The 17605-nt window shown below is 38.8% G+C and overlaps 1 protein-coding gene and 1 long non-coding RNA gene across 2 annotated transcripts in view; one reads left to right on the top strand and one right to left on the bottom strand.

Annotated features, from left to right (window-relative positions):
- The window catches only part of pcdh15b (protocadherin-related 15b), a 268709-nt gene that overhangs the window by 7091 nt on the left and 244013 nt on the right, over positions 1–17605 (bottom strand). Inside the window, exons 36-39 of the mRNA XM_057826514.1 lie at positions 15178–15199; positions 14781–14819; positions 14609–14682; positions 7044–7173 (exon numbers count right to left, since the gene is read on the bottom strand). Coding sequence (XP_057682497.1) covers positions 7044–7173; positions 14609–14682; positions 14781–14819; positions 15178–15199 — 265 coding nt within the window. The remainder of the gene's footprint in view (positions 1–7043; positions 7174–14608; positions 14683–14780; positions 14820–15177; positions 15200–17605) is intronic.
- LOC130909736 (uncharacterized) overlaps positions 1–17605 on the top strand; it is a 38248-nt gene that overhangs the window by 1205 nt on the left and 19438 nt on the right. The window lies entirely within an intron of this gene.

Here is a 17605-nt window from a genome sequence, read left to right as displayed (position 1 = left end):
TTGCAAGGCTAATCGCCGACAACATACAGTTTCAAATTCAAGATGCTTAGTTCTTCCACCATCATTACATTTTGAATAATATTTAGCTGGTACCAAGTGAAAGAAGCTGGCCTCGTCTACGGATCATTAGTTAAACAGGTGTGTCCAAACCTTTTGCAAAGGGGGCCAGATTTGGTGTGGTAAAAATGCGGGGGGCTACCTTGGCTGATTAACATAGAACAATATATTTAAACAGATTTAAGCAAGCCCTTCTGTGTGTCACATTTGCTTTATTATTTTTTAAAATTTCAACAGTCTCGTCTTTGTGGCGTTCTCTTTCGACATTCGGGCTCTTGCGAAATACTGCTGCTGTGAAATGAAACTAGCTTCAAGTTGCTATAATTTCTCGCTGCGTATCTTCCCTGTAATGTTGTCGTACATGTCAGCGTGTCTTGTTCGGTAACATCATTATCGCGTCACATCGAACTCTTTGAAAACAGCCACTGTCTCTTTGCAAATGAGGCAGACACAGTTGTTGCGTGTTTTATTGAAGAAATAGTCCAATATCCACCTATCCTTGAAGCGTCGGCCATCGCAGTCAACTTTTTAAAAAATTTTTTTATTGATTGTCGCCATTTTAGAAAATTGGAAGTAAAGGGTCACACGGGGTAATGTTGCTTAGAGTGCTGCTCTTAAAGTTTTTCAAACTTTTGTGAGAATAGGCTGATTTTGTGTGGACAAGATAGTTGTAGATAATAGGGTAGCAGATGTCAGGCAGAGAGGGCGAAGACAGTGGGTCGAAAAATATCGATTTAGGCATCAAATATGGATCTGGCGAATGGATAGACTGAAGCTTTTCCACATAACGCCTTTTATGCAACTTATCCAATGAGTTTACAGCGTCTGAAAGCACCGGGGCTTCCATGAGTTGCACTATAAATTGCATGACAAATTAAAACCATTGAGAATACGGATAAACTATGGCGGCCGGATACAGCAACACGTCATCCTGTGACGTTGGTGAGTAGGGTCTATAAATTATTCAAATTCAAAAATGCAGTTGTGTTCAACCACATGTTCTTTTGTCAGTGTGTCTTATGTTGTTGAGTGCCGTTTCCAATCTCCTACCGAATCTAGATTAGTTGAACCCTAAAATTATACAATTTACAACCCAGTCATACTGGGAGAAGGGTAACATATGCGTCCAATTTATTTTGACTGGGATGTTTCAATGAACATTTAAGCACTTTATACTATTTTTACATAGACATTTTTTTACCTAAATTGTCCAAATCATAATCTTTTTCAAATGTTTTTCAATTACATTTTCCTTTATAAAAAAAAAAAAAAAGGTGGGGCACAAAAAAATATTTAACTGAAAAAGGAAAATATAAATTTCATTTTATTTAGTCATTAATTTTTTATTATCTTTTATTGAGTTTTATTAGTATTAATTTGGTTAAAAAAACAAACAAAAAAACAGTAAATAATCTGTATTTTTTTTAAAGGTAATTTTTAAAATTTTGCTGAAAAGCAGTAGCAACAAAAATCTCTAATTTCTGGACTATATCCATTTTATTTTAGCAACCCCCCCCCCCAAAAAAAACATTAAATCAATGCACATAATTTACTTTCTCATCCACAAAAAATGATGTGGTAGGCCATTTCAGACGACCAATTCGAGACCTGTAATTTTCCAGCTAGATATTCCACAATAGTTTTTCTTTTAAATTGACTTCACAAAAATCCTAATGACATTTTTTAATCTTTAACAACATTGAATTTCAACTACAGAAAAAACACACCTCAAGTAATCGTTTTTTTTTCTGTCTAAACAATAAGGCTACGACAACTAATCGATTAAATCGATTAATAAATGACTTGGCAATGAATTTGATCATCAATTTTTGCCGGCAGCAATGAGCAGCCTCTTTGTGTGTATTGTGAGGCGCTTACCGGTGATTAGAGCAAGAGAGAGAGAGAGTTCACTGCTGCACTCAGTTTTGTCGAGAATGTCTTTGTGTTTTTATATCCAGAGGGGAGTAAATAAAGCCAACTGAGATGTTACTACTTAGCACGAAGCGCTATGCTAGTTAGCGCTTATGCTCATCAGTGTCTTAAGTGTCTGTTTGTATTGCGCTTTGGAGAAGCATATTAGCACTTGAGTTATTATTAGATAGTAAAGTTGTCTCATTAATTTTTAGAAAGAAACCACACACATAAACCCATTCATAAAACGGCTTAGAATCTCCTTTCAACACAAGCTCCCATTTAGTGCTGCAACGATTAATCGATTAAATTGAGTAATTCGATTAGAAAAAAACTGTTTTATTGATTTAGGTGGAGACACTGCCCTCTAGTGGCAACAGTGAATATGACATAACTCATTTAACATGGCTGAATCCACCTGCTCCCTGTAAAGACCAACATAAGCTAATTTTTTTAATGCATTCGTAATTTAGTTTAAGGGTATATTTAGCTGTTTTTTGGGGGAATATGTGTTTGAACGAGTTGTAAAGAGTATTGTGTAAAAAAAAAAACAAAAACAAACAAACATAGCATTTAAGATAGCGGACTTTTGCTATGCAAGTTAGCTTAGCTCTTGTTGTACATAGATCCTCATTTATTTCATTTTGAATACAGTTTGAGGCTAATTTATTTTAAAATGAAAGTACAAATCCGCAGTTTGACGAAACACTCGGAAATTTTATTTGGTGTGTGCATTTAATGCTATTTTAAAAGTGCAATCTTGGCAAGCCATTGTTTTACATCTCCTAACATTTATTCTGCAATGAATAAAATGTTCCTAATCTGATGACTCGATTATTTGAACTAACTAGTTGATTGATTAATTGACTACTATAATAATTGATAGCTGCAGCCCTACTCCCATTCAAACTGTAAATTTTCATACAAAAGAGAGTGCTTTGAAATTGGATTTGGATTGTATTTATGAACAACTGTTTGATCAGGAAAACCGATTCATTACAATCTGCCTCCTCCTTATTCGATGTTGTTGTTTCGTTTATTTTAAGAAAAATCAGTCATTGACACAATTTATATTGGCGCTTTGCCCGCAAGATAAAAATGTCAATCAGCAGTTGTGAAGAAATTGTGAAGGTAGTTGAAAAAAGTGACATTTATCCGATTACACGATTCTAAAAATAATCGTTCATTGCAGCCATACTCAACAATAAAACACAAGCTTAGAAGGGAAAAAAAAAAACTTGTTTCCATCAAGCAGAAGAATTTGATGTGCTCAGGAAGGGAGGAAACAAGTCTGGTCAGAGTTAATCGAGGAAATACAAACTGCTTGGTAGGAACTATTTTTTTCCTGACCAGTCAGCTGTGGTAAGAAGATAAGAGAACACCAGACAATACGTCAAAGCAACACTCCAACAGCAAGAAAAAATAGAGATTTCAAGTAATAACACTCTAGTCACTGCACCAAAGTCAATATCTTACTTATAGAACAAAATCTTGAAGAAGATGAAGTAGACCTCATCATCTCAATCGTTCGCCCAATCGCTAATCTGTCGCTAGGCACTCGTCTCCTCCTCGGTGTCCTCCATAATAGGCGGCAAGGTGTCCGAGAGGTCGATTGTCTGTGGCGCAGACCCCTTTTTTAAGTCTTCAGCAAACGCTAACGCGTATCTGCTGCCTTCGGGTTTGCTCTTCAGGCGCCTGTCGGGACCTTCTCTATCTCGACCTCTTTGGGGCGCTTCTTTCGGCCCAACGGAGTCTTCACTGTCCGATCCGGATTCCCTTTCGGAGTCTATTTCCCCGTCCCGGCTCCTGCTCTTCGACTGGCTTTCCGTGTCCGATTCTGTGTCTTCGCGCTCGGTCGAATTGCTCGAGCCGGGAATGTTGGAGTCGGAGGCGCTAAATTCTGACTCTAGATCATGTTTTGACCCCTTGTGCCAACACTCTAAAGATCTATCCTCCCGTCTTTCCCGCCTCCCCCACTCGAGCGCACCAACTCGATTCGACACCAATGCAGAGATGCTGATATCTCCGACAGAGTCGTATATCTTCCGAGCATTCCCTCCTGCTCTATCCCTGCCGTTGCCCCACACTCGGCCACCCACCCCGGTGGGACCTCGGAGTCTTCTGTCGCGAGAGATAAAACCGAGGGCGTCGTTCAGCTTTTGTTTCTCCTGGGCTCCCTTGAGGGACCCTCGCGGATAACTCCTGGTAATGACTTGACCGCCATTTCGGACCAAACCAGGGAGCTCTCCTCTGTGCTCCAGTTTTCCAGTTTCCATTTCTGCTCTGGCTCGCCATTTTTGTATCCTTTCGTCATCTAAAATTTGACTTTCTACATCGTTTCCTACTCTTTCTCTTTGCCCCAAAGTCTCTCTGCTTTCCACAGGTTCAGTTCTGGCTTTGTTCCATGGCATGTGGACAGCCGGGGGCCGACCGGCTGTTTTACCGGAGGACAGCAGCGAGCTCAGAAAAGCTTTCAACTTGGCCGCGGTCCCCAAACTCGCAGGTTTTTTGCCATTCTCGTTTGTTTGCGTCATGTGATTTATGAGGTCCGACGGGGACTTTTTGTTGGGGCCGTAGGGTGGCTGGAGACGGGTCTGGCTGTAGGAACCGTGGGGGAATATGCCAGCTTGAAAGTGTCTCCTAACCTGTTGTCAGGAGCATCGTTTGAAAACAGAAAATATTTTAGAATAAGATCCAGAGTCGTTCCGACACTGGTGTTTTATTTTTTTTTGGAACCCATTATCGATTCTGATACTGCGGGTACCACAAAGTGGTACCACAAAGTGGAAAAATAAACATGATCCAATGATTCCCATACAGTATAACGTTGCAAACTCATTGTTAACCTTGAAACAGGGTAATGGGAAATTCAAGGCTAGGCCACGGGTGTCAAACTAGTGGCCTGGGGGGCAGAGTGTGTATGTATCGTTTGAACATCGCTATCGCAATGTGCGGATGCGCAATAGTCACATTGCAGAATGTGCAATAAAATTTTTTGTTTTTGTTTTAATTTTAACTTTTGTTATACTTCATAAAAGCAGCAAGTGTGCAGATTCTGCGTCCCTTTTATATACAGCAAGACTGGATAAACAGCATGATATAAATTAGGAATATCCCTGATCTGATCACGTCCCTGATCTGATCACGTGATCGGAAATCAGGCCAATTGCTCCATTTTTCAAATGAACGGAATCAGGTTAAAAGGATCGTGTTTGTAATTTAAATATCTACAGGTAGTCCCCGGTTTTGACGTACTCGAATTGCGCGATTTCAACTTAACGACGCCAGTCTCGCCCGCCATTTTGTCTCAATGTGTTTTTTTTAGTTGCATAAACAGTACCTTATTGTTCCTCACAATATCTTATATTCTAATTTACTATATTAATATGACGTGTTCTGTCCTCTTAATGAAAGATCGAGGACTAGAAATGTGAAAATATTCAACATTTTTTCCACTTTTCTCCATAAAATAAAAACAAAAACAGAATGAAAACTTATTAAGGGTGTAACGGTACATGTATTGAACCGTTGGTACGTGGTGCTGGGTTCGGTACGGAGGCGTACCAAACGAGTTTCTGACGTAATGTAACCCTTACTTTTCTAGGCTGCGAGTCGATCAGGTTACAGTTTCTTTGTGTAGATTATATTTACCCCGTGTTCTCTACTATAATGAGGACCAACACGGTAGGCAAGACACGACCCTCCTGCGTCAATACTAGTCGACAACCCTCATACCTAATGTGTGTGTGTGCGCTCCTACGGCCAGTGGACACAATTTTTGACGGGAGTAACTACATTGGCAAGACACCGGTTGTGACTCTGTTGTACAATTAGCATCTTTATTGGGACAATATTAAAACTCTGGTCACCATTTTGACGGTGGTCTCTAGTGTTTCATGCTCCACATTTTTAATCCTTGGTTCTTGCTCAGTAGTTGTTGTCGCTTTTGAAAGCTTAGGTTTAAAAAAAAATTTCGTATAGCCTATCCATTTTGCCTTTTCGGTCCTTGGGTGGTTTTGGCTAAGCATACAAATGACTAAGGTGCTAGTCGCATAATCTGTTCGAAAAATAATTTTGACCCATTCTAAAAATATCTTTTTTTTTTGTTCATTTAATTTATTTTTTGTTTGTTTTTATTGCTTTACAACTTTTATAGAGAATGTTTTACCGGAAAATTCTTAATTTAAAAATCATATATTGTTGAGCAGGGGTCCCCAAACTTTTTCCTGTGAGGGCCACATAACTTTTCCCTTCTCTGATGAGGGGCCGGGGTCAGTTTGTAACAGGAAAAAGTGTGACGATTGCAGGAGTGCCTAAATCTTAAAACTTATTGTTTTTCAGAAAGCCTCAATCAAATAACCCTTTCTGGATTCTTCACGGAACTAAAGTCAATAAAATAAAAATGAAAAATAATAATATAATGTAATAATAATAAATAATAATAACACTATTAATTAAATAGATAATAACCAAATAAACCTCTCTGAGTTCTTCACAGAAAAAGGCCATGAAATAAATAGTATAAATAATGAGGGGAAAAAAAAAAATTAAAATGCTCTATGGTATTGTTCAGGGGACCGGACCAAATGTGGCCCGCCTCCACATAGCCGTGGATTGGGGACCCCTGTTGTAGAGGAACGTCAATTACATGCAATGACACTTTTCGGCCAACAGAGGGGGCCTGGCCCCCCTGAAAATCGACTAATGGGCACTTTCGGCATGTAGCTGCAAAGGGGCAAGTGCTCAAGCACCCCCCCCTTGCACATGCCTGCTCCAAACGATTAATCCACTATCAAAACAGTTGTGGATTAAATTGGTAATCAATTAGTTGGCAATAAATCAATTGATCCTGACAGCCTAATGACAGCCCAAAGAGTTGTCTGACAAGTCAGTCCTCCAAAGGGATCCATAACTGCAATGTGACCTGGAAAAAACATTGTTTGACACACCTGGTCTAGCCTTTAGGTGGCGCTCTTGTACTGTTAAGCATATAAAGTAACCACAAAATAAGGTCATTTCTCGGTTTCTGACTGAATCAAACTAATTAATAGGGAATATAATACAGTTGTGCTTACCTCACCGTCGGACTCCTGCGGGCTATAGTAGTAACTGCCATCGTCGTCGACAACAACCTCTCCGTATTCATCGTAAAGGCCCGAGGGCGAGATCAGCTTCCGCCGACTGCCGTACTGGGGAAGGTCATATCTGAAAACGTGCACAAAAGCATCAAAAAGAGATTGAATATGCAAAATCTTGTCGGAAATTGCAGATTTACGGGTAAACACAGCACAATTCCTTGGAACCTAAGCCACTCAGAGGTGAAGAAGACAAGAAGAATAAGCTTAACAAACAAAAGATTATTCAGAACTGCTTATGGTGCACTTCATGAATGCTTCCCTAAACCCGATTTAATCACAAAAGGAGCATTTTGTAGCCAGCGGGGATTTTGAAAAGGCTGCCTCCAAAAAATGCACCCCTCTGGAATCGATTTCTCTCCATTTTATACCACTGCCCGCTTCCCTGGGCCAATGAAAACGTGGTCGTGCATCAGCGCTTATGGACCTGGAGCCACGGATCCTGAGACGGACCGTCACGCACGCACATAGAGGATGATATCCTGGCTCGGATAGAGGGCCGCGTGATTAAAGTAACAAATCTGCGACGAGTCCTTCGGCTTGCTTTCCAGAGACAAAGTTGTCTTGCGTAATCACTCAGCTTACAGTCGAGCCTGTGCCATCCTATTACATTAAGCGAGCCAGCCATAAACAAATGGGCCAAATAGGGGGTGTTGTCAGTAAACAATGGCGCAAGGATCTGAGGACGAGATCGCACGCTCGTAAAGTCTTCTAATCCTAGTGCTATGGACACTAAATCTAAAGTAATAAGTCTTAACCTTACAATAAAAGCTACTTAAGGGATTTCACAGCCATTAACCTCACGAAAGGGCTGCATTCTCTTATGTCCAGTAAGTATAGCGTTTATATTTCTCGCAATAACCACCGGAGGGCAGTCATGCATTGCGAGCCAGTGCTAGCAGGTGACAGAGTGATGATAGTGATAAAAATGCAACAGTACTTTCGACTTATTTATTCAGTTTAAGCAGTGATTTGAAGCTCAGTCCCAATAGGTTGGACGTCCATTACCGTCAGTGGCAGCCACTGAATTACCATGGTATTCATGCTAGCTTCCTTTTGCCTGTCTACGGTGTTTTACATGATTTCCAGTGAAGAAAATAAGGATTTAAGTTCTCCCACTTAGAAATCATGTAGAGTCTGTAATTTTCATCGTAGGTGCATGTCCACTGTGAGAGAGATAAGCTAAAAAAAGAAAAAATTGATTTTTTAACAATTTATTTGTGTGACACAACTGCAAATACTTATTTGAAATCCTGTCTATCAGCTACAATTCTGACCCTGAAAGACCTGTTAGTCCACCTATTACCGTATTGGCCCGAATATACGATGGTGTTTTTTGCATTGAAATAAGACTGAAAAAGAGGGGGCTGTCTTATATTCGCGGTCTAGACATTATACCTATTCACGATGCTAGATTGCGCCAGATATCATTGAGGCGATGTTCTGTCATGACAGATCTCAGCTACTCTCCCCATTCACGACGCTAGGTGGCGCCAGATATCATTGAGGCGATGTTCTGTCATGACAGAACTCAGCTACTCTCCCCATTCACCACACTAGATAGCGCCAGATATCATTGAAGCCATGTTCTGTCATGACAGATCTCAGCTACTCTCAAGTTTAATCAGTTTGCATAATTTTATTGCAATGTTTTTTCTTATTCAGATTCGTTTCAAGACTACAGTTACAGTTAGACCTCACTTCGATGGTTAATGCAGTTATTGCAATTTTGTTGTTTTATCACAATAGATTGGTTTATTTTCATTTCAAAAACCAGAAGCCATTCATTTACGAATGTGATGTTCAGATATTAAGATTTGAATGAGGCAAAATAACATGCTTTTTCTCTCAAATATATTGTTATAATCATTTGTTTCGGATGTACTGTAATTATTTTCTGTATAAAAAATAATTTGGTGTTTAAAAAGTCTTTTTTCAAACTTGAGTCTTGAAAAAGAGGGGGTCGTCTTATAATCAGGGCCGTCTTATATTCGGGCCAATACGTTAAATGTCCGCCTTCAGTCCATGTATCATCCTGAATCAGATGCACTTGTTTGGGGTCAATAGCAGCATGAAGACATCTGTCCACCCCATACAATCAGAAAGACTAAAACTTGTAACATGGTCAAGACCAAGGGCGTAGATTTGGTCCCAACATTGGTAGGGATGCTATAACAGCATAACCTGCATATACACTTTTTGCTGGGGACGGGACATTAATAAGACCAAACAGATTGGGTCAACGGGGGTCAGGGCTACATTTCTCAGAAATATGCTGATGTGTTGCTTACGTAAAGATGAAAAAAAGCTAAATTTATTTTCATGGTGGAAATCCCACCTTCTTCATATCAAAGAAATTTACAGTGATTGTGTTTTATTTTTTTTAAATTTTTTTTTTAAAGAAATGTCTGCATAGGCTGCAAATAAAATTATTTTTCAATGAATGATGGAGAAAATAAAATATATTTTAATTAATGAATAAATGCACAGTTGAATTAACGTTAACAGTAGGAAAACACGTACACTACAGGAGGACACTTATCTCTAATCTGCGAGTTTTGCAGGTTAGCAAGTTCACACATGTTAATGTTATGCTAAGTATTGAGTCAACTTTAATCCATTTTAACTGGCTGCAAGTGTGATTTAGTTATTGCCACCACCTGTTATGTGCCACAGGTAAGTAACAGGTGCTGTTAATTACACAAATTAAAGAAGCATCACATGATTTTTCAAAGGGGGCCAATACTTTTGTCCGGCCCATTTTTGGAGTTTTGTGTAAAATGATGATTTTTTTTTTTTTTTATTTTATTTTCTGTTTTTTCATTGCAAGCAAAATAAATGAAGATATTACTACCAAAGCATTTCTAATTGTAATCAATTTCTGGGAGAAATCGAGCATTATCTGACAGAATTGCAGGGGTGCCAGCAGTGTATAGCTATTGAGATGAGTACCAACTCTCTCAATAACAGAGGGGTGTCCCAACAACCATCGCAAACGTAGCAGAAACAAATGGCACCCCTTCGGGTCCATTTTGCTGTAATTGGGGGGCTTCAGATATTAATTTCGAGTGATGACGAGCCTCGCAGCACCCCATGTACTGCAAAATGGACCCGAAAGAATTTAGAAAAAAATGGATCAATAACTCAAAAATTGCTGGGTAAAAATAATTGGAGTTGAAGGACTTCATGATTTCACTCATCTTTAGTCGCTCAACTTCACAGTACAAAAATGCTGTTTGGCCATCTCGTGAACGACAGTAGACTTACACCCAAAATAAATGCGAGGAAGAACAAAAATAAACTTTCCCAGGGTGTTATTTCATCTGCATTTATTTTTGCATTTATATCGGGTGCAATTTCCAACTGCGGCACATTGTGACAATGGCAAAACATTTTGTTTGTTTGCGCATCGTTTGTGGTAAACTGTTTGTTAGCGTTTTTGTGGTTTACTTTGTTAGTCTGCAACTTTGTGAGCGCTTTGTCTCTCAGCTAAGCTTGAACCCGAACAAATGCAACAGACATGGCGATTAGATGGGAATCCCACGGGGTCGCGCCGCCTTATTTCGCTGCTCCCGTTTTATGTACACATTTGAAAATGAGTTTGTGGATTTTGCTCCGAGCCAACAGCATCTGGCCTATTGTGTGTATGTGTGCGTGTGTTTCCATGGCAGGCTGCCTGATTAGCACTGCTGCTACACTACCTTGACAGAATTAGCTTTCTGCTTGTGTGTGTGTGTGTGTGTGAGCAGAAAGTTCTGAAGAAATAATGAGCAAGCCTGCCAGTTGGTGAACTTACACTATGTAGCGTATATACACAAGTGTGCTATTGTGTAATGACGTGGGTGGCTGTGTAAAAAACTAAATGCTGCTGTAATTATAATTTTGACGATATTCCTTACAATGCATCGCTGTAGGCATAAATATTCATCATTTGGTTGCCATGGACGCCGCTTCAAAACCAAAAAAATAAATAAATAGAGAATATTGACGGTTTTCCACTCATTTTTTTTAAAGTATGGGAAATGGAAATGAGGAGAAAGAACAAAAACGATCATTTAGAGCAATACTTCTCAAATAGTGGGGCGGGCCGCCCCCCCAGGGGGGCGCAGAGCGATGCTGGGGTTGGCGCATATAACCTTGGGGAACATACTTTTTTGCCGTACTAGAATAAAGTGTAATTGCACATCCACTCAGTGGGTGGCAGTGCCGCTCTCATTTTCAGCATGTGCGCAATATTTTTGAACCAAACGAGCACACAGGGCACAGACACAGCACTGGAGATACGAAAAGCTAAGACAAGGAAATATGATGAAGCGTATGCAGCATTTGGCTTTGACTTTTAGTACAGTGGGAGACAAGGAAAGACCGGTCTATTTACTTTGTCTAAAAATGTTCGTAGCGGACAGTAGGAATTATTTTTTTCAGCGAAAACGTGCTAACAATCCTCCCACTTTGTCAGTGTTACAGCGGTAAGCTAGCGAGCACTGTCATATAATAATATAAGGTGGGATACCAAGTTGCTCAGTGCAAAATAACTCCACAACATAGGAAAGGAATTGATGCTGCCAGCAGCAAAAATGAACTGTCCCTCTGTCCAATGACACTGTCGTTTTTGTTCTTTTAATTTTTGTTTTTTCGGTCTAATTGTTTGGAATATTGTCCTCGTGAGTTAATGTTGCTAATCAATTTGAATGTATTATTATTTATCAACTTTTTTAAATTGTATTTTTCATAGGGCTGTCAAAATCATCGCGTTAACGGGCGGTAATTAATTTTTAAAATTAATCACGTTAAAATATTTGAAGCATTTAACGCACATGCTCCACTCAAACAGATTAAAATGACAGCAGTGTAATGTCCGCTTGTCACTTGTTTTTTGTTGTTTGGCGCCCTCTGCTGGCGCTTGGGTCCCAATGATTTTATGGGTTTGGGGAGTGAGCATGGTGTAATTATTGACACCAACAATGGCGAGCTACTAGTTTATTTTTTGATTGAAAATTTTACAAATTTAAATAAAACAAAAACATTAAGAGGGGTTTTAATATAAAATTTCTATTTATCTGTCTATTTATCTTTTAAGAACTACAAGTTTTTCTATCCATGGATAGCTTTCAGAGAATGTTAATAATGTTAATGCCATCTTGTTGATTTATTGTTATAATAAACAAATACAGTACTTATGTACCGTATGTTGAATGTATATATCCGTCTTGTGTCTTATCTTTCCATTCCAACAATAATTTACTGAAAAATATGGCATATTTTATAGATGGTTTGAATTGCGATTAATTACGATTAATTAATTTTTAAGCTGTAATTAACTCGATTAAAATTTTTAATCGTTTGACAGCCCTAATTTTTCAGTATCAAACAGTGAAAAAAATTGAGTGTATTTTTACAGTATGGATGAGTATTTAAAAAAAAAAAAAATTTTTTTTTTTTAAACTTAATTGTTTAAACTTAATTGTAAGTTGATCTATAGTACTTTTTTTCTTTAATATTAAAAACAAAACAATGTTATGCAGAGGAATATTTTATATGCAAATGATGCTACAGTATATTTACAGTGGCGGCAGAGAGTTGGCGCGGAACGTTAATGTCTTCCTGGTGGGGCATAACAGAAAATAATTGAGAAGCACTGATTGAGAGGCTCAAAATGGAAAGTATTTTGACAATTTCAAAATCAAAATACATCAGAATCATTTGTTAAATGATTTGTCAATATAGAAGCCCTAGTTTACCTTCCATTGATGGTTAGATTTCCAATCCGTGCCAACATTAGTAAGCTAAATGTGTAGTACAGTGATCCCTCGCTACTTCGCGCTTTAGACTTCACGCCCTCAGTCCATCGCTGATTTTTTTTTTCAATAAAAAAAAAAAAATGAATAAATGTCATACTTTATAGATCTGTCCCAATCCGATCATGTAGTCTCTCATCCTCACTCCTGCTGCTTTTCTTGGTCAGGCAGTTCACTTGAGTTGCTTGTTAAAGTTAACGATGATTGGCAGGTGTTTGATCTTGCCAGAGAAGCTTGGAAGTCGAAATAAGCCGCCGCATGTGTCAAACATCGTTTAGCTTGTTAAACATTTCCTGTGGCAACTCATTGTGTGTATGTGAGCAGCGTGAGCGGATTCGAGTGAACTAAATGAAGCATTTAATAAATACAAGCATTTTTTTATGTTATTCATGTTTAAGAAATAATTTGGTGGAACAGTAACATGTTTAAAACTTAATTTAAATACATTGAACACACACACACACAAAAAATGTTTGGGGGGGCGCAACATCGCAGTTTTCCACTTATCGCGGGGGATTCTGGTCCCCATTAACCACGAAAAACGGATTATTGTATTTTCACGAGCTGGACTTTCGAAAGAAATCATCACTACAATGTGGCCCACGACAAAGATGAGTTTGACGTCCCTGAATTAAGGTATTAATTTTGCTTCTTGATGGATTGTGCTGTTTGTACAACAGTTAGAGTGTAGCTAAAAAATAAACGTTTAAACTCTGTCAAAGGCACGTGCCCGTACGAGATTCTGACTGTATGATAACCTTAAGTCAAAATATCACGGTATTCTAACTTCAGCTCTAAAATGTGTTACTTTGAGATATCTGGGTTAAAAACGTAGAACGGGATTTTTATTTTTCAAAACATTAGCAAATTGGAACATACAGTAAGTATAATGTTAAAACTAATTAAAAAAAAAAAATCTAAATAAAATGAAAATAAATGCAGTCCTTTAGGTGAGTCAAAATCCACAGCCCAACATTATTACCATCAGAACAAAAATGATCGAATTATCTTTCATAAAAAGCAACGTGTGTATGACTCGTATCATGTTTACATTATACACACTCTTTCTCAACAGAGGAAAAAAAAAGTTCTACCACCACTAGACATACTAAACACGCTGGAGTTAACTCTTGTAGTTGGTGGGAATCGTTCATGACAGTGTTTACTAACCTTTAATTTTGTATAAATACGAAATCATATTGGAGGTATTGCCTCCTCGGCAGCCACCCTCTGCAAACATGTTATACACGTCAGTTAGCTCTCCTCCTCTAAGGCGCAGCCGTCAGTAACTTTTCTGTAGCTGAAGTATCCCCACACCAGCGATTTCGTTTTCTTCGAAGTGGGATAAGTCCAGGAGTTTCACCTCTTCCAGCCATCGTGTAGCACAGCTGACTCACTGACACTGAGCAACAACTGGTTCGGGAGGGCTGAGCCTTGCAGCTGTAAGCAAGGGTGCATTTTTGGGACATAAAAAATCGCTAATACCGTAGGGACAGTATGATGGAATGTTTTTGCGGTTTTGAAACCTTGACGTTTTCATTCCACTGTATACCTTGAAACCGGTAATCAGCACATGTCTACTCGGTCATGAAAGAAATTAGGATCTTTTAATAATGGGAAGATTCCATCGTAAGAACATTAATGGTGCGAACATTGAACCATGAGGAACGCCAGTAATATATACACAGAATAAAGAACATTACTAACCCGTGATCATATGTGTAGTATTCCTGCGTATAGTAGTCCTGACCCGGGTCAATACCAGACTCCATGGATAACTCCTGTCGAAAAGACGAGTCATTAATCCAACATGGACACATACAAGGAAGACACTTCCCTTAATGAGCCAACAAAAGATCGAAACAGAGTAACAGAGTACCTCAGGTCTAAGGAGAGAAGGTCGAAGGAGTTGTTGTGTCTTCCAGAAGAAGAAAAAGCAGCAGATGACAACACAAGTTGAGGAATTGGAATGTGACTCAGTAAGTTTTTAATTTTGCACAAACGAAGGATGAATTCGAGTCTTGAAGAAACTCCAAGTTGTGACTTTGGATGGGAATGCTTTATTTTTATAGCCTGGCAAGCAAGCCTAACTTTGACCTTAAGTTCTCTCACGCTTAGCATGCTATTCAAGTCAGTCAGAAATCCAATCCGCAGATACATGTACAGAAATTGACAATCTACTACTCAGTAGTTTGTCGCACAAATGGGCTGAAAACAGACACGAGCATGCGAGAGAACAACAAAAACATGCGAGCAGGCAGAAACCTAATACCTACCTCGTGTTGTCCGAATCTGCGCCTGCGAAATAACAGGAAGAGGTGCAAGTACATTAGCATATTTGACATTTAATACATTTGACCTGTTCAAATGCTGTGTCACAAGAGCTACAGTCCAAAAAATGCCACTTCAGAGTGTTTTTGTGAGATGACAGGATGTTGTGGCAGAACCAATAAAAGGCTTAGCAGCTATATGGAGCCCCCCCCACTAAAAAAAAATGGGATTAAGTGTTGAAATGAAGGTGTGAAAGGCAAGATGGAAGACGCCCAGATGAGCGTGAGACAAATGGAAGCAAAATAAAGACGGTGACCGGCTCAGGAATGATAAACAGATGAATGGTTGTGTTAAAAGGTGCTCGGCAGGTCAACCTTTGCTTCAGACAAAAACAAGCACTTTCGCTGTGTGTGTGTGGGAACAAACGTGGACAAAAAGATAAGTCTATCCTTGCCCTCATTGCTCTGACAGACACATGATTATGTCCTCTGGAGACAAAAACCCTGCAGACAATTTGGGTTCTGTCACAAATACACACAAACACTCTACTGGGATGATTGACTCTTTTATATCCTTGTCTGGCGATGTGTCTGTTTGTGACAGAGAAATACAACGGTGCAAACATGATTAGTTTCTTCAGAACATAGACCACAATGCCCTCAGACACAGGATTTGTACTGTTGTTATTTTTCTTTCTGGATTTTCACAAAGAAATACACTAGAAGTTATGGTATAGAATAGTGTTGTGCTGAAGACCACAGTATCTGAAACTGAGACAGAACTCAATGACACCAAGACCAAGAAAAGCCAAGACAGAGACAAGTTCAGGACCATACAAATCATCAATTTTCAATGTTGTCACTAATTTAATGTAATCTGATTACTTTATTCTGTAACGACCACCTAACGCGTTCATTTTTCCAAACCAGTAACGTGATTAAAGTTAGTTTTCTTGGTGTCTGTGCGCTACTATTTTGTTATTGCCTCATAATGGATGTAGAATGAAGAATATTGCAGTCATGTACGAAGAGCATTTTTAATAAAAAAATGTTATAAAGGTTCACACTATGCCAGGGGTGGCCAACCCTGGTCCTCGAGAGTCGCAATCCATCTTGTTTTCCATGTCTCCCTCCTCCAACACACTTGAATCAAATTATCAGGATTGTTATCAGGCAACTGCAGAGCTTGCTGATGAGCTAACGCACTAAGTGTTGGGACGGAGAAAGGTGTGTGGAGCGATGGTGCACATTCAAGCCGAGTGCAGCCATCTGTTGAGATGTGCGAGGAAATGTCGATCTGTGTGCGTCCATGAATTAACATACTGTATTTTTCATTCATTATGGAGGGTTCCAACCATTGGTTGGAGTCGCTATATGCGCGGCCTTTGCGATGGCGGGTAGTCAGTGAGCATTGCTTACATCATATTCGTGTTGTACATTTATGCCGTGAGGTGACGTGTTCGTTAGCATCTTTGGGATGTGTTGTAAGTCCAAATGAGTGTGAAGTGCTTAGTTACCGCCATGTTTTGTGGCCAAATTGACCGCGCGTTGGTACGGCATAGTTGCAGGTTGTGCGTGCGCATTCAATTATTATGCATGCTTTCATCAAGTATTAAGTTTCTGATGTGAAAATTGAATAATTTATTAGCTGTTGAAAACTTGCGTCATATTTGCACTAAATAAAAAAATAAGTCGCTATTTTCCTGAAAATATAGGTGATTATCTCTGCATTTGGTGATTTTATTGCATCTAGCGTAAAATCTGAGATTTTTATAGCCATTTTAAGTTTTGTTTAAAAAGATAATTAATCGAGATTTTATTAGGGAATGACTTTGAATTTGTTTATGCCTGTTTTGCTTTTAGGTCGCTACTGGCTTTAGTTTTGAAAATATTTGAAGTTTAAGTTTTTGAAGGCAGGCCCCCTATGGAATGGCCTTGTGCCCCATTTCCCGTCAACTGATAGTGAAGTCTATGTGTAACCCAGTGCTTCTCAATTATTTTCTGTTACGCCCCCCCAAGCAAGACGTAAATGTTTCGCGCGCCCCCAAACTCTCTGCCGCCACTGTAAATAGTATTATTTGTCTATAAAATTACTATTATAAATACGCATCTGCCTAACATTGTGTCCTTTTTTTTCTAATAAAGAAAAAAAGTAACAGATCAACTTATAATAAAGTATAACTTTATTAACGTTGTTTTGTTTGTAACAGAGAAGACTTGACGTGCATCAATTTGCCTGAATTAAAAAAAAAAAAGTCACATTCAAACTGTAAAAATACACTCAAGGTACATTTTTGACCATTTGATACAGAAAAATAAAATGTAATAAAATCCGTAAATAATAACAAATTCAAATTGATTAGAAACATTTACTCATGAGGACAATATGCCAAAAAATTTGACCGAAAAAACAAAAATGAATAAAGGAAAAAAA

This window comes from Corythoichthys intestinalis, chromosome 21 (genome assembly GCF_030265065.1).
Source record: "Corythoichthys intestinalis isolate RoL2023-P3 chromosome 21, ASM3026506v1, whole genome shotgun sequence".
Lineage (NCBI taxonomy): Eukaryota > Metazoa > Chordata > Actinopteri > Syngnathiformes > Syngnathidae > Corythoichthys > Corythoichthys intestinalis.
The sequence above is the reverse complement of the archived record's forward strand: the minus strand, read 5'-3'. Positions and strand labels throughout refer to the sequence as shown.